Genomic DNA, 22,112 nt, shown 5'->3' on the forward strand with positions numbered 1-22,112 from the left:
AACAGTTTATATGACTTTTTTTTTATAAATGAACATATTACATCTCTAAGGAGTCCAAACAAGACGTCTGTGTTCAGTGATCGTTCGTGAGCTTCATCCATGATGACGGCGCTGTAGTTGTCTAAATCTGACTCTCTAAGAGATTCCCTCAACAGGATACCATCCGTCATGTACTTTATCATAGTTTTCTGAAACAAATGCACAAGGTTAACTCTTTTGTACCTGTATAAAAAGGTCATAATTATGTATATAAATAGGAAGATTACTACTGTTTTAAACATATAAAATGTACAAAAAGGATGCTTTTGTGAAACACTTTTTCCAGAGGGACCAATTTTATTCCACACTCTTCATAAACCCACCACATAAGTAATGAATTCCCATCATTTAGTAGTTGCATGAATTCAGTTTTGAAAACTTCACTTTAAAAATGCATATAATGGAGTTGGTGAGATTGTATTTTTTATGTGTGTACAGTCATGCTTCTTATAAATTCAATGAGGCTTCTTTCCTGAATGAAAATAGTTTTATGATGATTCAGTGAATACCAACCTCTGACGTACAGTCCTCAAATCGTATGGCGTATCCCACTTCCTGTCCCAGCTCCACCTCCATTTCCTCTGAGACTCGCTTTGCCACCGACATGGCTGCCACTCTTCTAGGCTGTGTACACCCAACCATACCGTACTTAGTGTAGCCATCCTCATGTAGATACTGGAAAAAAGAACATATGACAAATCAGTTTGATTGGATATAAACATGATTCTTCATATCCAATAAGTTCCTAATAAGTTTTTAAACTATAAAGTAAAAAATCACTTTGCTGTAAGTATGAATTCATTATAAGTGTGACTAGGTACATGATCTCCTCATTACTGACCTGCGTGAGCTGGGTAGTCTTTCCTGATCCAGTTTCTCCCACTATAATAACAACATTGTTGTCTCTGATGACATTAAGAAGCTAGAAGAAGATAGAAAATCATTATGACAGACAAAATAAAACAAATAATATTTTACTCCATGCTCTGACACTTGAGACCCTTTTATCCCCATTCCTATTCAGGGTGCATGCATTTTAATACACAAACCATTTCTAGTCCTTTATGTATAAATACAAATAGTATTTCTGTGCAATCAAGCATCTTTTTTGAATGAATGTTAAATTTCCAGCTAGGTATTCTGGAGGGAAAGATCTTCCACATAGTTGATGTGTTGGTAATTATGGGTGCTCCATAATAAAAAAAAAATCAAAATTCCACGTTCTAACCTATGTGGTGTTTTAATTTTCTTAACCTCAGAGAAACATCATATCTCTGAATATACTGTAAACCAACTATTATTCGCGTCATCTTTTATTCGTGATTCATCAGTTTGAAATCAATCCGGACGATTTATTTTCACGACTGAGGAAACATTCTCTACAAATACAAAGCAAAATAAATGGTTCGTGGTGATTAATATTCGCGAGATAAAGTAGGTCGCGAAACTCACGAATATTTCTCGCAAGCGAATAAAAGTTGGTTTAAGTAGTTAAAATTCCATGATTTTCATCCAATTTCTGGCTGTCTGAATCTAACAAAGAATGTTAGGGACTTTACCTGAAAGATCAGTACAGTATACTCTTAGTACTTGACTCACCTCATTTCTAACTGCATAAATAGGTAAGTATCTTCTCTGGTCTGCTATGGTTTTTCTCTTGGCAAAGTCACTAACTGCCTCAGTTTTCTCTTTCAGCAGATCAGCAAACTTGTGGTCTGCCTTGTAATCTAAATCCCCATTCTCTAAAGTCTTGTCATCCTGGAAGGGACATAATTCTACATTGCAATTTATCTGTTTAAAAACAACTCAATACTTAAACATATAGTGTATGCTTGATTGCCTGTATGGGAAACTTTTTTTATCTGATAGGAATAAGTTAATAAGATATTTTATTAAACATCTCAAGGTCTGATTGATTTTAATTTTTAAATTTTACCTTTTCCTCCTCTTTTTTGACGCCCATGATTTCCCCAATTTTAGTTCCTGCCAATTCCCATTCTTTTTTCTGGGCTTTCCGTTTTTCTTTCTGATCTCTGTGTATTCGTACCACAGCACAACCTTTCCGGGCCACTTGAGCCATATCTGAGGTCGGATCCTGTAAATATCACAGTGTACAAAATACAATAAAATTTCTGTTGTGTATCACTATATTTCACGAAACAAAGTTTTCAACATCTTCAACAATGTGATTTTTTTTTCATTTCAAATCATTATATATATATATATATATATATATATATATATATATATATATATATATATATATATATATATATATATATATATATATATATTCTTTTTTTTTTCAAACATCAATATCTCATTGATTTCAAGCATGGTTGGGCTGTCCAAAAACTTCTCAGAGTATGACACATTTTTGTATGTCAGGTCAGTTGACTCACTTAGAAATACACGTATCTTAGGTATTCAATCTAACAATGTTTGCGATATAAAAGTTCTACTGTATGTCCATGTATCTCTTTTTATATTAATTTCTTTTACAGATCATAAGACTAAATTTATTTTAATTCATTCAATTCTAAGCTATTAGTTATTTAAAGAAGACCTTCACTAGAGGGTCAAATGGTAATTGCTGAGAGTTCAGGCTTTAAAAACATGGTTAAAAAGTAAATACAAGTTCACAGCAAAATAAACCAACTATTAGAAATATCTGCTAAAACATACTGGTTATGCATGTTTCACAACTCTCACAGTTAAATCACTGTCAGTCTGATTTTCTGTGTACCTCTAAATGAGGGACATTATGAGAGAGATATGAACATCATACCTTGACTGGAATGACAGGCTCCGGTTGCTTGGTGAATGTGATCCTCCCATCTAGAAATGGTGGTACAATGTTGTGAACCAGTAAGTGAACTCTGGCCTCATTATCCTCCTCGAAATCCTCGTCGTAATTCGTCCTGACCACCACCCCACTCCTCATCATTCTGTTGGTCTCCCACAGTTCATTGTCCTAAAAATACAGCATAATATACATAGGACAATCAGGTATTGTTTCCAAACCAGATTTTCTCAATATTTTTAAAATTAAGTCTAGGGTGTTGTGTGATTATATATGAACACTAACTCCCTTGTGCTAAGTCTGAGTAAAAATGTTCACAAACTCCCTGACGCTTAAATAAAACAACAGAACATACATGTTCATTCTCTATTATTAAGCCCACTGAGTTCATGTATACATGGTTAGTTTGATTATACATGCCCAGTGAGACTGAGCCTAACTAACTGTAAATGTACACCAATTCTAACATTGAGTTTGACTGATTACACATGTACACAAACTCGTGTGGTGATATATGTGTACATTAACTCTCATTCTGAGGTCCACTAATTACAGATGTACACTAAAACACATTCTGAGTTTGACTGATAGCACACATACACCCATTCTGGTGCTGAGTTTGACTGATAACACATTCACACTCTCTCTAGTGCTGAATTTGAGTGTTGTTCCATGTACACATACTCTAATGCTGAGCCTGTCTGATTCTACATTTACACTAACCCTCTAATGCTGAGCCTGTCTGATTCTACATATACACTAACCCTCTGATGCTGAGCCTGTCTGATTCTACACTTACACTAACCCTCTAATGCTGAGCCTGTCTGGTTCTACATTTACACTTACCCTCTAATGCTGTGAGTCGCCCGCGTGGCGCAGTGGTTAAAGCGTCTGCTCTACAGTCGCGAAGTAAGGAGCTGATCCTTATGTCGTGGGTTCAAATCCCACTGTGGGACGTGGAGACCGGTCCTTCGGATGAGACCATATAAACCGAGGCCCCGTGTTGCAGTAGGTGCTGGCACGAAAAAGACCCCTCACTGCTCAATGGCCGTAAGTGCCGAGTATAGGACAAAATTTGCAGCTCTCCACCGGCAAGTGGTGGCGTCTCCATATGAGTGAAAAATTCTCGAGAGGGACGTTAAACAACATACAATCAATCAATCTAATGTCTGATTCTACATATACACTTACCCTCTGATGCTGAGCCTGTCTGATTCTACATATACACTTACTCTCTAATGCTGAGCATGTCTAATTCTACATTTACACTAACCCTCTAATGCTGAGCCTGTCTGATTCTACATTTACACTAACCCTCTAATGCTGAGCCTGTCTGATTCTACATATACACTTACTCTCTAATGCTGAGCCTGTCTCATTCTACATTTACACTAACCCTCTAATGCTGAGCCTGTCTGATTCTACATTATATACTTACTCACTAATGCTGAGCCTGTCTGCTCCAACATTTACACTAACCCTCTAATGCTGAGCCTGTCTGATTCTACATTTACACTAACCCTCTAATGCTAAGCCTGTTTGATTCTACATTTACACTAACTCTCTAATGCTGAGCCTGTCTGATTCTACATTTACACTAACCCTCTAATGCTAAGCCTGTTTGATTCTACATTTACACTAACCCTCTAATACTGAGCCTGTCTGATTCTACATTTACACTTACTCTCTAATGCTGGGATTGTCTGATTCTACATATACACTTACCCTCTAATGCTGAGCCTGTCTGATTCTACATATACACCTACTCTCTAATGCTGAGCCTGTCTGATTCTACATTTACACTAACCCTCTAATGCTGAGCCTGTCTGATTCTACATATACACTTACCCTCTGATGCTAGGCTGACAGTTTTTACACAAACCCTTACACTTTGATGTTAACACTGACTAATTCTACACATACACTTTCCCTCTAATGCTGAGCCTGTCTGATTCTACATTTACACTAACCCTCTAATACTGAGCCTGTCTGATTCTACATATACAGTTACTCTCTAATGCTGAGCCTAGCTGTTCTACATATATACTTACTCTCTGATGCTGAGCCTGTCTTGCTGTCATTTTCTTCTTCTTTTTCTTCTCTACCTCCTCCTCTTTTCTTTTGGTGTATTCTGAAGACATCCCAGAAAATGGGTTGTGGTCATCATCATAGCCCTCGTCCAGTCCATACCACTCCCGATCGAGTCGTTTCTGTTCCTCCTCCCAATTCTCACGTTCCTCCTCTGTCATACTGTCTAAATCCACTTTACCTATTAATCAAACAAATACATGTATCTCATGAAGTGAGCCTTGGGGACTAACACATGTGAGAAATCGGGGAGGGGGTATTGGATGTTGATGGTCCTGTTATGACTTGTTGAAACAAGCTCCAAAAAAAAAAATGATCAAGAATTTGTTCATCAAAATGGCAGTAGTGAAGAAAACTTAAATATTTTGAGGCAATGGATTCATTTAAGGCAAATCATTTTGATCAGCCATGATATACAACATACATGCAGTTGGAATTGGTATTGTTGAAAATTGTTCAAGATGGAATTTCATTACATAGAAAAAATTTACACAGCAGATATAAATGCAAAAAAAAATTAGAGAATTCAGAATCAAATGCAGATATAATTTTCAAAGACACCAATTTTTCAATTAAAACAATAATTGAATTCATCGAAAATTAGAGTCTGTTTCTGTACAGAAAGATTGGCAGTTTTGATTGATCTATTCCTTGCTAGCAAACTTAAATGCTACCAGTAAAGTTATCAACTATTACCTCTAGTTATGTAAACAAATGAAGCACTTATTTATTGAAACTGCATACAGTTAAATTTCGGATCTCAAACAAGAATATCTTGAATACCATGGATATGCCGAAGTGATTTTGAAGTCCCAAGTGCTTACCGGTCAGTGATTCATTTTGAAAATGGTTATCATGGGTCCAAAGGACCCCTCTTAATGACAACAATGAGTCCCCTGCCAAAATCAATGCGTCCAAATCCAAGGGGACCGTATATTAGATGTTACAGAGGAAATTCTGGTGAAATAAAAAAAAGTGTATTGCACGAAAGTGCAAATGTTTTATTGTAGCTGTGAGTGATTTATACTTTTACTATCAATTGTCCAAGTAAGAGTACATGATTTTGTGTCATAAAAATAATATATTGTCCACTGTGCACTTTGGTTCTATTTTTAGATCGTACATACGATCTCACACATTGTATCAGTCATAAAATGCACAGAAGCAGAATGAAGTAGAAAAAAAAGTTTAAGAAGAAATGACAAATAGTCAGAAATAAAAATGATTAAACTTTACACTTCTTAGCTTGTAAGGAAAAAACGAAAAGAAAAAAAAATGATACAGGTTACAGCTTAAATACGAAGGTACAAATGTATAGTATTCGCTTCAGAAACGTTTCACTGTATAGACATAATTAGTGATAATCGAACTATGCTATCTAACTTTCAAATATTTTCTGACAATTGCTTTTAACTTGAGTTGTGAAATCTGACCAGTTGTTGGCAACCTTGCATACCTACCTGTTAAAATCGTTCATGCATATCGTTTAGCACGTGGATATGATGCAATCGGTCAAGTTTTGAATCAGATTATACCGAAATAATTTAAAATAGTACATGTCCTTCTATAAATTTATTGCGTCCATTGGGATGCACATTTATTGAAATAATGTGTCCTGGGCAAAATTTGTGCGTAATTTACGCAGGACGCACATCAAAATGAATCACTGACCGGTATTTCATAAGTATTTTACAAGTATTTTACCCTGAATATCTCAAAGTATTTTCTTGGTCCCATGAAGTTCAAGATAACGAGGTTTGAGTGTATATTCATATCCAAATACAAAACTGTTCCTTCTTAACATACCAAACTTTCTTAACATACTAAACTCCTTCCAGGAGCCTCAAGACAGCCATCAAACCCCTAATCTGATTTCCTGAGTTAGTCTGCCCCTAGATTTTGTGTTGCCAATGCCTTTGAAATGATACATTTTTGTCAGATCATTACCTTTCTCATCAGTCTGAGGTGTGTATGGTATTTTCTTTTTGTCTTTCATCCAAGAATTGTATTTGTATGTAGGTGTTGGCAATGGAGTTTCATCAGACTTTTTCCTATATGAAATTGAAAATGAAATTGATATTTGTATTCCCAATATTTTCTGTTTTTTACAAAAATCTTAAGTTTTGAAAATCATTCCAGTTGTCTCAAAAATAATCATAATTTCTAGTTATTTGAAGATTATGAATAGTTTCTTGGGATCCTATTAGTAAATAAATGAAAGCTTTCTTTAAAAAAAAAAAAACAAGAATAAATTACTACAGAGTTTTTTTTGTGCTATATTTCTGATTAATTAGTATACCTGCGATCTTTACTGTAACGATGGGAAGAAGAAAAACTTCGTTCACTTCTGTCCTCAGAGTCACGGCTGATTGGAGTGGGTAGATCCCAGCTAGATCGTTTCAATGGCGTAGAATCATCATCATCATCCCAGTTAGTACGAGAAGGCGTATCTGAGAAAGAATGCCATTCCTTCAATTATTATTGCCAGCATGTGTATCTGAAGGAACCAAAATTACTACTTCCATGCTACTGTTTGATAATTAATATTGTATTAACAGAAGCAACAAATAACAAGTGGTCAGCCTTTTACAAATAGAACTTACCAGGGTCCACTTTTTCTTACAACTGCACTCATTCTAGACTGTACGCTTTTTTACAAGGAAGTTTAAACATTAGTTTCATTATCTCCGGCTTTTTAAATAATTTCATTCTATTTACAACATTTGCTTATTTTTTACTCTTGGGCATTGGTACTTTATCTATATGAAATGATTATTATTGTTTAAATTCCTTGACTTTGGAGAATGTGTAATGAGATCACATAACAACAGAGAGATGAACGTCAATAAAAAAGCTTATTGGAGCCACTGACTCTGGTGAGCTTGAGAAAATACCCCATAATATTAAGAATTGTACATGAAAGAGCATTAATTAATAATGACCACCACAAAAATGATGGTAATACCTTTGACCCTGATATTAGGGGTGGCAGGGCTGTCCCTGAATCTCTTTGGAGTCTCATCCCACTCTCTAGAACTTCTATCACTCCTATCACTTCTACTGCTTCTGTCACCATGACGACGGTCCCTCTCACGACGCCTATCTCTGTCATCTCTGTGTCTATCCCTATCACGTGAGTAGTTTCTGTCTATAATAAAAGAATCTTAGTAAAGAAGTGGAAATCAAACATTTATTTGGTTATATCTTTTGAATATTTAAAATGCAATCTAATTAAGAAACATTAGCAAAGTTTTTAAAAGAAAAATGGAGGAAAATGTTGGTACAAAGAGCTAAATTTTTAAAGTTGCCAAATATTTTTGAAAAAGGGGAGGTAATTTAGTTTTAAAAACAGCAGGTGAGTGAAATTCAACAACTTCGTCCAAGTAACTTAGTTAACATGAATTAGCTGAATTCACCTCGTTCCCTTCTTTCGTCTCTGTGTTTGTCTTTGGAGGTTGCATGCACACCTCTGTCTCTGTCCCTCTGCTTTTTCTCTTTTTGTCTATCACGTGCCTCTCGACTAATGCCACCAGGATGTGAGGGTGTCTCAATTCGAGTCTGCCTGTAATTCCTAAAATAGCAATATTTATCCAATAATTATAGATCCATTTGATTTATTGCAGAATACAAAAACATCCAAGTTATAAGTAACATTAAAAAGGCACTTTCAATATAAATAAGTTTGTTCCAATTGAGCTTTTTGTTTTATGCTTTTTCACCCCCCATTTTTAATGTTTCTTTGTGGGGTGGGGGGTTCTATCATCAATGTACGTACCGAATACATTAATTATAATACCTCTCCTTTCTTTCCTTTCTACTTTTATCTCTATTCTCATCTACTTCTTCCTCATCACTCTCACTATCATCGTCCATATCATCCTTGTATGACGAGACTTTTGACTTTTTCCTTACTGTTTCTTTCCCTTCTACGGCTTTACGCTTTTCCTTGGCTAGTCTGTCAAGGCCGAGCAGAGAGACCTTGGGTAATGAAGGTTTTTTAAAGGTATGAGACTCATCACCAGAAGTTTTCTTCATTATGACCAATCCTCCCTTCTGACCTCCAGATCCTTCAAGTCTATGAAGGGAAGGGTCCTCATCAGGGTCTATATAACTTGCCATAATATACCCAGTTCGAATTTGTTTTAAATTTTAACGTATTCCTTCACAAAACCATTGCTCAAGTATGAAGAATAACAGCCCTGGCTAGTTTAACCATAAACAAGGTCATCTTGCAGGATTCTATACTTAAAACAACACGCTGAAAGAAAGAAATATAATCTTTGTAGTATTTTAAAAAAAAATCGCAGTGCCTTCGTCAAACTCTTTTGTATTAAAAGTTACATTTGCTCTATGGACTGTATATTTTCAGAGTCGAAGATATCCAATATATCCGGAAAGAAAGGGATAACTAATTACAATCATTCTACAAAATCAAAAGGATCACATTATCGATAACATATAGTGCATATTAGAAAAGAAAAATAGGAAAAAGGTTTGCCGATCCCAGATTCAAAAAAAAAATTGAAAGGGGGGGTCAAGCCCTCAAGTGCCTGTGATTAACGTCACTGATTATTTTAGGAATGACTCTAATTCTTGGCCAAATTATTCGAGTATAACCTGGTTTGGGTCAGTTTACGCTTTATAATCCGCGAAGCGGATTATAAAACAGCGTAAACTGACCCAAACCAGGTTATACTCGAATAATTTGGCCAAGGATTAGAGTCATTCCTTATAATTTAATTTTAAAATCATTTAATAACTATGGGTGTAAAATTTCGTTACTTTTTATTAGTTCAAATTTGCCGCTCAATAATACAACCGTAGTAACGGAAGTGATGGGAATCGAGGGGAGGTAAAAACTGATACATAGGCCTAGCAGCCATGTTGTTTGGTTACATGTGGTAAGATCGAATTATTGTTTGAAATTAAAGGTACATTTATTAAATCTGGAATTTTCCATGAATCCCGAGAACTGGAAATGAGAGGATTGTATGGAAACAGACGATTCAGCTGGTTGTCAAGGGGGTGTGTCCCCATACCAAACCAGGTTATACAGAAATAATTTGTGTTCCTTTTTGGATATTAACCAATCAGAGGCTAGAATACAAACAAAATTAAATTATTTATATATATTTCCATTTCGATTTGTTTTCTCTGTGATAACTCTTTGAAAGTTAGGAGAGTTGATTTCTTGACCATTCCACTCGAATGCAAATTTCGCCAAGCGAAAGGTCAGGAGCTAAGAAGGACTAATATATGCATGTAATTCTCGTGCGGCTGTCTTTGTGTCTGACTCTAATGAGGCCTAATATGCATGCAAATCTCGTGCGGCTGTCTTTGTGTTTGACGTCAGTGGGCGGGGACTATTGAAATTGACACGTGAGGCCTCATGTAATTTAAATCTATTAATTTACATTTTTAAAATCTAAATTTACAATTTTATTTCATAATAAAATGGAAATATAAGGAATTTATGCATAACTTCGCCCGTTATGCAAATTATCCCACGTTTCCAACTATCGTTGATGCCCTGGCATACTCTACTAACTAGACAGTGATTCCTTAAATTGTTTCCTTGCTTTTTATGCCCCCGTAATCGAAGATTCGGGACATATAGTTTTTGCTCTGTGCGTCCGTCTGTCTGTCTTTTTGTTCGCAAAAACCTTAACCTTGCCCATAACTTGGCTCAACTCCAATATAAGGATAAAGTAGTCCTTTTACTAAAACAATATGACTTTTGATTGGTTGGAGCTATGACTTTTATATTTCACGTGTATTCCTTGTGACAAGACCTTCCTTTCGGTACCATCATATTTGACCTTTTGACCTTGACCTTGGAGCTTGACCTACTTTTGAAAAACTTTAACCTTGGCCATAACTTTAGAACGGTTTGTGCTATGGCTTTCATACTTCACATAGACCTTCCTTTGGATACAAACAACTTTGACCCTTTGACCTTGACGTCTGACCTTATTTTGGAAAACATTAACCTTGGCCATGATTTTTGAACAGTTGGTGCTTGGGCTTTCATACTTCACATGTGTATTCCTTGTGACAAGGCTTCCTTTGGATACCAACTATTATAGCCCATTGACCTTGACCTTGGAGTTTTACCTACTTTCGGAAAACTTTAACCATTACCTTTGAACAGTTGGTGCTAGGGCTTTCATATTTCACATATGTAATACCTGTGACAAGACCTTACTTTATATACCAACAAATTTGACTCTTTGACCTTGGAGTTGACCTACTTTTGAAAAACATTAACTTGGCAATATCTTTTGAACGGTCGGTGCTAGGGCTATCATATTTCACGTGTATTTCTTGTGAGAAGACCTTTCCTTGGTCACCATTAATTTTGACCATTTGACCTTGACCTTAATGTTTGACTTACTTTTGAAAAACTTTAACCTTTTCCATATCTTATCAATGGTTGCAGCTTGGGCTTTCATATTTCACAGGTATATTCCTTGAGACAAGACCTTACTTTGGGTACCAACGTATTTGATTTGCATTTGAGAAAGTTCAACCTTCTCTATAAGTTGCCATATGGGGGCATCAGTGTTTCACAAACACATCTTGGTTTATATATGATTGATTTCTTAATCATTTTTCATAAATATTAATTGTCTTTCAATTTTATCATGGAAGAAACACAAAATATCAATTAATGCAAAGCCGGACTGCCGTTTTCATGTCTCCACTGGGTGTCAACTTTTCGGAATTCACGACAATTACCGTATTATATAATCAATGTTTAGTTACAGTAAATGAGAAATGAATTTTATTCCGTAAACTTTTTTTAATTAAAATGTTATATCTTTCTTTCTTTCATCAAGTTGGGCATATACGAATATGCATAAAACTAAACCATTGTTATTGTGACATTTTCCAATCAGACTTATCATCATCAATGGTAAGCTCATTCCAATCAGTGTGAATTTTCCCGACACACGAGGACCTTGGGATTAATATAAACTTCACAAATCAAAGACAGTGACTCACTGTCAAATTTCCGTCATTTTTGTGGTTTTTCTATTTAAATAACACACACATATCCCACAAACTGCCTTTGTGGCCGAGATTGACTAAAGTAGATAAATTAGAGATGTAGACTTTTTCACGAGTCATTAGCTGTACAGTTGATATTACGTGTATGCATTTAAAATTCCAGATTTCTATTGAATCTTCAGTGGTGAAAAGAGATAAGCTAAGTAAAGTAACAAACAATGGACCGTATATAAAGAACTTGATGAGTCAGCAGTTATATAACGGGTAAACTAATATCGTTAGTAGATTATCTCCACTGTGTGAATTACTTAGATTTGACTTAATAAAGCATTCAAAGTTAGCTTACTGAGCGGGTATTTCTTTTTCTTTGGGCATGGAGGTGCTATTTGTTCTTTTTACGTATCTTTATATGAATTCCTCATTTGCTGAGTTGGTTTCTAGAATCCATTTTACAATGTCGGAAAATATACTTTTGTTTTGGTAACGGACTATGATAATTTACAATGTTTGAATACTCCTGGTTTATAATATATAGGCGTATATACAAATAATATTTATTCATAAGCTTGAAGTGTGTTCGGTTGTTGTACTTGTTAAGTTGTTATAGAGTCTCACTTTCACAAATTGGTATACTCGATCCACCCCTTTCTTTCTTTCCTCCTTTCTTTCTTTGTTTATTTATTTATTTATTTATTTATTTATTTATTTATTTACTTATTGACTGGCAATTAAGTTTAGTATAGATACATTGAATACTTTCTGGAAAAGTTTCAAATGATTAACAGTTAAGTAAAAGTGATCGAAACTTACTCCTTTTTCGTCTTGATTGTTGTTGTTTTTCTTTTAGTATGTTTTTTTCTCTCTCTCTTATTGTCGGTGTTTTTTTTTTTTCAACTAGTAACATTGAAGCTCCAAGAGTAGACCGAGTATCCAGGAGTAGGATAAAGGGTTTTTAGAATGAATACCTCAGGATAAAGTTAGTGTATCTGTTTCACTTTTGTCTGGAAATTAATATAAAGCATTGAGTCTTTAACTGTAGAAATTATCAAAGAAAATCTGTCATTAAAACATAATAATGAAATGAGAACAAAAGAAGTGTTGATTGTAGTACCTTTAAAAGTACACTGAAATGTTTTCATCCCCTTAGGAATTTGTGACCGAACAACTTCCTCCAGTGGTGAAAGAATTCCGCATCTCTAAATGCTGTCGTTTCCTTGTAAGTCCCATGTCCCTGCTTAGTCAAGTTAGTGCAGAGGTTTGACGAACATAACACTTCAACGAAATAAGCCTTCTGGATTCCTACATTAGCCATGAAAGTAAATACGACAGCAATACAGAAAGATAATGAAGATAACAAAAGATAAAAAAAAAAAAACTAACACCACACCCCCAAAAAAATTAAAGAAAGAAAGGAAAAACAAACATATCAAAACAAACAGAAACAAGAGGCCACAACGCTCACCTGAGTCAATATGGCCCTGCTGTTCTTTGTCAGCAGATTTCTTCTTCTATATATTCATACGTAAAGCTTTGATCAACTGTTCTAGGCATAACCTATCCCCAGTTGTCATGTTTTGAATGAAATTGAATCTAAACTTTCTGAGGATGCTTCTATATTCATATAACTAATCATGGTTTTGCTGTTCTTGAAACGGAATTCTAAAGATGTCTGCCATCCTACCCTGGGGGGTAGGAAGAGAGGGGGGGTTTCAAGATTTGAACAAACTTGAATATACACTACCTAAGGATGCTTCCATATCAATATGACTAATTATGGCTTTGTTGTTCTTGAGAAGAAGATTTTTTAAGATATTTCTTATATATATTCTTTTGTTAAACTTTGATCCCCGATTATGGCCCCACCCTACTACTGGAGGATGCCTTGAACAAACTTGAATCTACAATACTTGGGGATGCTTCAATATCAAAATGACTAATCACGGCTTTCCTGTTCTTGAAAAGATTTTAAAAGATTTTTCCTATTTATTCCTATGTAAAACTTTGATCCCCCATTGTGGCCCCACCCTACCCCCGGGGGTCTTGATTTCGACAAATTTGAATCTACACTACCTAAGGATGATTCCATATCAATATGACTAATTGTGGCTTTGTTGTTCTTGAGAAGAAGATTTTTAAAGAATTTTCCTATGTATTCCTATGTAAAACTTTGATCCCCCATTGTGGCTCCACCCTACCCCCGGGTGTCATGATTTGAACAAACTTGAATCTACATTACCTGAGGATGATTCCATATCAAAATGACTAATTGTGGCTTTGTTGTTCTTGAGAAGAAGATTTTTAAAGAATTTTCCTATATATTCCTATGTAAAACTTTGATCCCCTATTGTGGCCCCACCCTACCCCCGGGGGTCATGATTTGAACAAACTTAAATCTACACTACCTGAGGATGATTTCATATCAATATGACTAATTGTGGCTTTGTTGTTCTTGAGAAGAAAATTTTTAAAGAATTTTCCTATATATTCCTATGTAAAACTTTGATCCCCTATTGTGGCCCCACCCTACCCCCGGGGGTCATGATTTGAACAAACTTAAATCTACACTACCTGAGAATGATTTCATATCAATATGACAAATCATGGCTTTGCTGTTCTTGAGAAGAAGATTTTTAAAGAATTTTCCTATGTATTCCTATGTAAAACTTTGATCCCCCATTGTGGCCCCACCCTACACCCGATGGTCATGATTTGAACAAACTTGAATCTACATTACCTGAGGATGATTCCATATCAAAATGACTAATTGTGGCTTTGTTGTTCTTGAGAAGAAAATTTTTAAAGAATTTTCCTATATATTCCTATGTAAAACTTTGATCCCCCATTGTGGCCCCACCCTACCCCCGGGGGTCATGATTTGAACAAACTTGAATCTACATTACCTGAGGATGATTCTATATCAATATGACTATAATTGTGGCTTTGTTGTTCTTGAGAAGAAGATTTTTAAAGAATTTTCCTATATATTCCTATGTAAAACTTTGATCCCCTATTGTGGCCCCACCCTACCCCCGGGGGTCTTGATTTGAACAAACTTAAATCTACACTACCTGAGGATGATTTCATATCAATATGACTAATTGTGGCTTTGTTGTTCTTGAGAAGAAGATTTTTAAAGAATTTTCCTATATATTCCTATGTAAAACTTTGACCCCCCATTGTGGCCCCACCCTACCCCCGGGGGTCATGATTTGAACAAACTTGAATCTACACTACCTGAGGATGATTTCATATCAATATGACTAATTGTGGCTTTGTTGTTCTTGAGAAGAAGATTTTTAAAGAATTTTCCTATATATTCCTACCCGGTATGTAAAACTTTGATCCCCCATTGTGGCCCCACCCGACCCCCGGGGGTCATGATTTGAACAAACTTGAATCTACACTATGTAATGAAGGTTTCCCATAAGTTTCAACTTCTCTGGCCCAATGGTTCTTGAGAAGAAGATTTTTAAAAAAAGACACCAAATGTTCACTTATTCTTAATTATCTCCCCTTGGAAGAGGGCATGGCCCTTCATTTGAACAAACTTGAACCCCCTTCACCCAAGGATGCTTTGTGGCAAGTTTGGTTGAAAACGGCCCAGTGGTTCTGGAGAAGAAGTCGAAAATGTGAAAAGTTTACAGACGGACGGACGGACGGACTACGGACAAAATGTGATCAGAAAAGCTCACTTGAGCTTTCAGCTCAGGTGAGCTAAAAAAAAAACAAACATTTAACAAAAACAAGAAATCGTACAAAAACAATTAAACATAATCATTTTAAAGACATATTCAGGATAAATATTGTTGTATATATATATATATATATATATATATATATATATATATATATATATATATATATATATATATATATATATATATATATATATATATATATATATATATATATATAAAGATCAGTTTCAAAGACACAATAAACTATTTGATGCTATCAATTTATAAAAGAACCATGTAATGATCTTTACACGTTTTTTATGCAAATTTCTTCATTTTTTTTTTTTCAGTCTTTAGTTACCTTTTTCAAACAGGGGAAAAGTGTATTTTCCAATTTAGAAAGATTTTGAAGTGAAGCAAAATGCTATGATAGAATAGTTTAGTCTTAACGAGGTAAGCGATTCTAGATTTTCAATGTGTGTGTGTGTGTGTTTATATATCCGTGTATGTCTATATCCGTGTAACTTGTATAATTAATGGGTGTTCACTTTTCAATTCTTCAATGCTATCCAACTCTTGCTTAAATCAAGTAAGAGTGATGACATCCTCTCATTTAGACAGCTCTAGAATATTAGGTCTGTACAAAACCAGTCATTAAAGAGAGGACAATGATAACACCTATACCTGGTAGTTATTCCAAACTAAAGTTGATTGAGGTTGTTTTCCTCCAACTTACTCATGATTGAAACCACGAGCTCAAGATATATTTTAAACTAATGGACTTCCAAGGCGCGAAAACAAACCGCACGTGGTGGGTAAGTGTTTGACACAACCTTCTTTGGCCCTCACATCTAGGGGCTATTGTGGGTGGTCTAAGAACTTAATTTCAGTGCAGCCTAACTATTATGAAAATATCGGAAATATTAACATTTTTGACTTTGATGATGCTACCTCAACTTCAAATGCGTATGTGTCTTACGGCAGTCGTTAACAACTATGCAGTTACCATTTTATTGCAGAGATGAATGTATATGGAGGAACCCATACAAACAGTTGCACAACTCTGCCTTTAGAAATCATTTCAAGTGATTGAACAAAGCTATTATTTATTTTTAAAAATGAGTATTACTATTGATTAGTGAGTACTACATTGTACTTTTCAATCTGTACCGAGGCCGTGACTACATTGATACAAGGAAGGTAAAACTAAATTAACTTTCTGGTTAACTCACCATCACAAAGAACAATAAAGTAAAATAATCCTTTTAAGCCTTACATCAGACGACGTCTCCATTTTTGCATAAATTTGTATTTTGCAGGGTTATTACGAGTTACGTGATTGACTAGAAACCCTTGATTTTGGTCGTCTGCGTCGCAGTAAAGGGCGCGAACTTGGGTCAGTTCTGTAGCGAACGGATGAAGGCATCATATTGCTGTAATGTTTATAACCATTCTTATTCTTATGGAAATTCTTCATTCATTGTGGGACATAAAATATTGTAAACTCATAAACACCCCGTAAGTGGAGTGACGCAAGGTTATGCTACAAACAACCAGTTTTAATATCCACCACTTCATCCCCTTTTTAACTATAACGCTTGTTAAGTGGCGCCATGTCAGTCACGGATAATCTGGACTTGAAAGGCGAAAAGTCGTCAAACGCGGCCGCTTGACACCCGACATGTGACCACAAGAAGACCCTCCATGTGGTATACCAGTAAATTGTGAAATAAAATGGCGAATGGAGACAAACAAGCCGCAGAAATGCGAAACATGTAATTTTGAAATGAAAACAATTCAGTACATCCGTATTTGGCTTAAGGTATTCAATGTATAACGACCATATTTTGTACCTAATAAATAAATGGTCCGATATTTTTAATCATGGTAGCATTTTGAATGTGTTATCAAATAAAAAAATACCAAGGAATTTATAAAATTTTGATAATTGTCCAATTAATAATTGCTCCTTGAATTTTACAATTAAGTCTATGGGCAGCGCCTGTTTTATTAAGATATTGTAAAAAGTAATATGAAGTTCAAACAAATCTCTTGGTGAAAAGATGCTGAAACTCTCTCTTTGTTAAAATATAAAATAAAATTATTTATTTACCACAAATATTTTGACAAAATTAAAATTTTCTTTGTTTCATCAAGGGCAGATAACTCTTAACAAATGTTTAAGATGCAAAATTGCCGGCTTCTAATAAATTATCAGTCATGTGAATTCGGTTCATTTTACTTTCATCAGTATCCATCAATACATATTTAAGTAGTATAAATTGATTCAAAATTGTTCAATATCCCCTCATTATACATTGAAAACTTTAAAACAATCATGATTTAAAAATATGTTCTTTGTTCTTTATTAAATCTGGAAATAAGTTGACCCTTTTCTTCAAGATATTGCGTATGTCTATATCTGTACCCTTGTAATGAATACTTTTTAAAAAAATTTTTTTTAAACAATATTTTATTATGATTAAACATAACTGGATTGGACAGCAGACACTGCCTATATAAGTCCTCTCCACAATACAGGTCAAGTTATACATGTTACAAGTAAATATTAATTACATAACAATGAAAAAATAAATATATACTTTGTCTTGATCATCAATTGCCAAGGTAACATGCACACCATGCAATGTAGCAACCGATAAAAGATACTTTAACTCCCGTAATTATTCACAAAGGTTTACAAGGACTTTAACCCATAAATTACTGAACTTCCACATAAAAAAGCTTACTTTAGTTTTTATAGTCTGTCTTTCTGACATATTTTCTATTTATCAATAAAAATCTGCATTATGACTATTCATAATGCAGATTTTTATTGATAAATAGAAAATATGTCAGAAAGACAATTCTTAATAGCGGATCTAGGACCCCCCCCCTTCCCCCCAAAGGGGGGGGGGGTAGGTCCACTATATTTTTTAATAATTCTGAAAATCTCATGGGGAGTCCGCCCATTTGTATTTATTAAAAACAGGTTTTACCATAGCATGCTGCAGTCACAGATTTTATGGCGAAGCGTGTTCAATATTTAGAATTAGTATACTCGTCATGTTTTCACACTTCATTACTTTATTTTTGCTTAAACGAATAATGAATGTATGCATAATAATAATCAAATCTTATTGATTTTTATGGATAGTGCAATGCCTAAAATAGACCTGATTTTGGAAACAAAAAGTCTCCATGGGCTACAATGTACCTGAGTAACTATGGCTCTTCTGTTTTGCATCAGAAGATTCTTTATCCTATATATTCTTATGTAAAAAAAAAATTAATCACATATTATGGTCCCACCCTACCCCAGAAGGTGATGATTTGAACAAATTTCAATCTTTACTATGTGAGGATGCTTCAACTTAAATATGAACTAATCATGGCTTTGCTATTCTGGAGAAGATTTTTAAAGATTTTCCCTATGTAAAACTCTGATTGACCATTGTGGCCCCACCCTACTCCGGGGAGTCCTGATTTGAACACACTTCAATCTACACTACTTGCGGATGCTTCCATATGAATACGATTAAACTTTGCTGTTCATGGGAGAAAATGTTTAAAGACTTCTATATATTCCTATGTAAAACTTTGATCCCCCATTTCTGCCCCATCCTATACCCAGGGGTCATGATTTGAACGAACTTCAATCTACACTACCTGAGGATAATTCCATATTAATATGAATAATTATGACTTTGCTGTTCGTGAGAAGAAGATTTTTATAAGAATATTTCCTATATTCCTTTGCAAAACTTTGATCCCTGTTGTGGCCCCGCCCTACCCCTATGGGGTCATGATTTGAAGAAATTTGAGTCTACAGTATGCTATAAAGCTTTCAACTGTTCCATCCTTTCTGCCCAGTAGTTCTTGAGAAGAAGATTTTTAAAAGATGCAAATTCTTAATTATTTCTTCTTGAAAGAGGGCGTGACTCTTCTTGTGAACAAACTTGAATTCTCTATATCCAAGGATGCGTTGTGACAAGTTTTGTTGAAATTGGCACAGTGGTTCTAGAGAAGAAGTCGAAAATGTGAAAAGTTTACAGACGACAGACGGACGCCGGACACTCTTCGATCAGAAAAGCTCACTTGAGCCTTCGGCTCAGGTGAGCTAAAAATCATACTCTATTCAACGAACAAATGTTTACGTGTGTGTGTCTTCGGACACGTCCTGAAGAAAAAAAATCATTATTGAGGTGTGGTGATTACCAGAGAGAAGATAAAAATATTGAAGAAAATAATCTTTATTTTGGAACGTAATTAAAACAAACAAAATATTGCCGCCGACAATATAAAAATAACCTTTATCAAGTAAAAACAAGTGCAATACAGACAAATGTCGCTAAAATTCAAATGAAATGGATACAAGACTGAAGTTGAATCATTTTAATTTATATACAAATATGTGCACATGTAACGAGTAATGAATACTAAATTCAAATTGATCAGGCCACCTTTAAAAAAAAAGTTTGTTTGCCCTCTCTCGACCGACTGACTAAAAAGGGCCCGACTCAAAACTTTTTTAAACCTCCAGTAAGCAATTATTTTTTTTTATGCATTCTGGAAAATAGATTTTGAAAATTCAGCATTGAAATAGAAATTTTCTGAGAAAAAAAAAATTTCGTCTACCTATCGGCATTTTTTTTTCACCCAGATTCGGAAGAGGGCAAACAAACATCATTCTAAAGTTGGCCTCAAAATCAAAAACTTAACCAAGTCTACGACTGGGTACCAGAAAAATTTGAACACTAAAACATGCAAGCAAAATAGCTTCTAATATTCTAGACTAAAAATAACGAAAATTCAATCAAAAAATACAAAGACTCTGCATTTTTGAGTACCAGGGGTTTACAATAAACCGGCACTTTAAAAAAAATGTTATACCAACAGACAAATATCTAAAAATGGAATTATTCACTGCGTATAGGAATAATCATCTGTGATTTGGCGGATAACCTCTCAGATATGCTACCCCGATCGTTCAGTGTTACTGGAGAATGTGTCGATAACAACCGAAATGTTTTTCAATATTTATGCAAACGCAAAATTTGATGCATTCATTGCATTGTAGACTGTGAACAGTACATTGTATCTGTTCAGAGTAAATAACATAAACATTTTTCTTTCTTCCAAAATTCAAATACATGTATCTTTTCTTAAATAGGTCCCTCTCTCACTAAAAGAAGTGTGTCTGTTTAGTTTATGTTTAATCAAGCCACATAATTTGGTAAAAAGTGGAAGAATGTAACTTTACAGTTCAATATAATTTTTAAAAAAGTTTAAGAAATTATGACGTTTTGTTCCTGTAAAGTTTCTTTAAACATTTTCAAGAATCTATTTTTTTCTTACATCTTACACAATTAAAATTTCTAAATAAGATTTCCTTTGGAAAGAAATATTAACAATTTAACCCAGAAAAGGGAATTTGTTTGTGGTATGTGTATCTTTAATTATTGAAAACTTTTCACAAAATTTCCTGTTTTGTGTCTGCTGATATTTATGTATTTTAATTTTATTTTGTTGACAAAACAATTACCGATGACTTAGATATTTGTATTAAAAATCCTTTCATTACACCTCACCCCTTTTAGCCCTAAGTTACAATTTAACAAAGTCTAATACATATGTACATGGGCATAAAATCATAATATATAAAAATAAATTTTCTACAGATTTGTCTTTACAATGTGTAATCGACACGTAGCAGTTAAAAGAAAAATCACAACATATAACTTTATGCTGTACATGGCCCAAAAAGTCAAATGCTGACTATTAACATACAGTTTACACATTACGACTAAAACCAGAATATAGCAAACAACAAAACGTTCTATTGGATATAAAAAAAAATATATTTAGTTCCTTTCCTTTTTAGTTGTTTTTAAGAAGATTTCAGTAAAAAAAAAAAAAGAAAAAAAAAACAACAAGATTTTATCCTTTGATAATTTTCAAAGCTGAACTAGGAATTTTGTAAGGGATAAAAATGATGGTTTCCATTGTTTTCTTTTCTTGTTATTAATGCTTTAGTGTTATCAAAATAAAACGCCGAAAAAAGAACCCAAATGGACAGTGATATAAAAGAAATAAAAAGAACAACAACGAACACGAATTGATTTGATGAAAACAATAAAGCGTATAAACAATATAAATACATGTATATCCTAGACAAAATACCTCTGTAGCTCTACAGTATACTGATCCAAGAAAATATATTTTCTACAGTACACCTCCAAACACCGGTTAAGTATGCCATTTGATGGCAGTGACGTCATACTGTTCTAAGCGTTGTGTTCTACTAAAGTTTCTCACAAACCAGATACAGGCAAACAAATATTCCAATTAATGGATATGAGCTCGTCTCCATTTTTTTCCTTTCCCTTTTTTAATTGTTAAAAGGCAGTCAAATATTCTCGTTTAAGCCTAATGCAATGTATTATGTCGTATTTATGGTGAGGTGTTCAACAATAAAACCGGGATATTACACA

General features: G+C 34.4%; 1 protein-coding gene across 1 annotated transcript in view; it reads right to left on the minus strand.

Moving 5' to 3' along the window:
• The window catches only part of LOC133197699 (pre-mRNA-splicing factor ATP-dependent RNA helicase PRP16-like), a 49,546-nt gene extending 40,398 nt beyond the window's left edge, over window positions 1-9,148 (minus strand). The window contains exons 1-12 of the mRNA XM_061333855.1: window positions 8,727-9,148; window positions 8,347-8,501; window positions 7,896-8,078; window positions 7,230-7,380; window positions 6,878-6,981; window positions 4,894-5,111; window positions 2,828-3,013; window positions 1,976-2,134; window positions 1,639-1,797; window positions 881-961; window positions 553-714; window positions 42-188 (exon numbers count right to left, since the gene is read on the minus strand). Coding sequence (XP_061189839.1) covers window positions 42-188; window positions 553-714; window positions 881-961; window positions 1,639-1,797; window positions 1,976-2,134; window positions 2,828-3,013; window positions 4,894-5,111; window positions 6,878-6,981; window positions 7,230-7,380; window positions 7,896-8,078; window positions 8,347-8,501; window positions 8,727-9,049 — 2,028 coding nt within the window. The 5' untranslated portion in view covers window positions 9,050-9,148. The remainder of the gene's footprint in view (window positions 1-41; window positions 189-552; window positions 715-880; window positions 962-1,638; window positions 1,798-1,975; window positions 2,135-2,827; window positions 3,014-4,893; window positions 5,112-6,877; window positions 6,982-7,229; window positions 7,381-7,895; window positions 8,079-8,346; window positions 8,502-8,726) is intronic.
• Window positions 9,149-22,112: the final 12,964 nt, after the last annotated feature.

The sequence above is a fragment of the Saccostrea echinata genome, unplaced genomic scaffold (assembly GCF_033153115.1).
Source record: "Saccostrea echinata isolate AGI-Se365-2 ecotype Australia unplaced genomic scaffold, CSIRO_AGI_Sech_v1 ptg000030l, whole genome shotgun sequence".
NCBI classification, from domain to species: domain Eukaryota; kingdom Metazoa; phylum Mollusca; class Bivalvia; order Ostreida; family Ostreidae; genus Saccostrea; species Saccostrea echinata.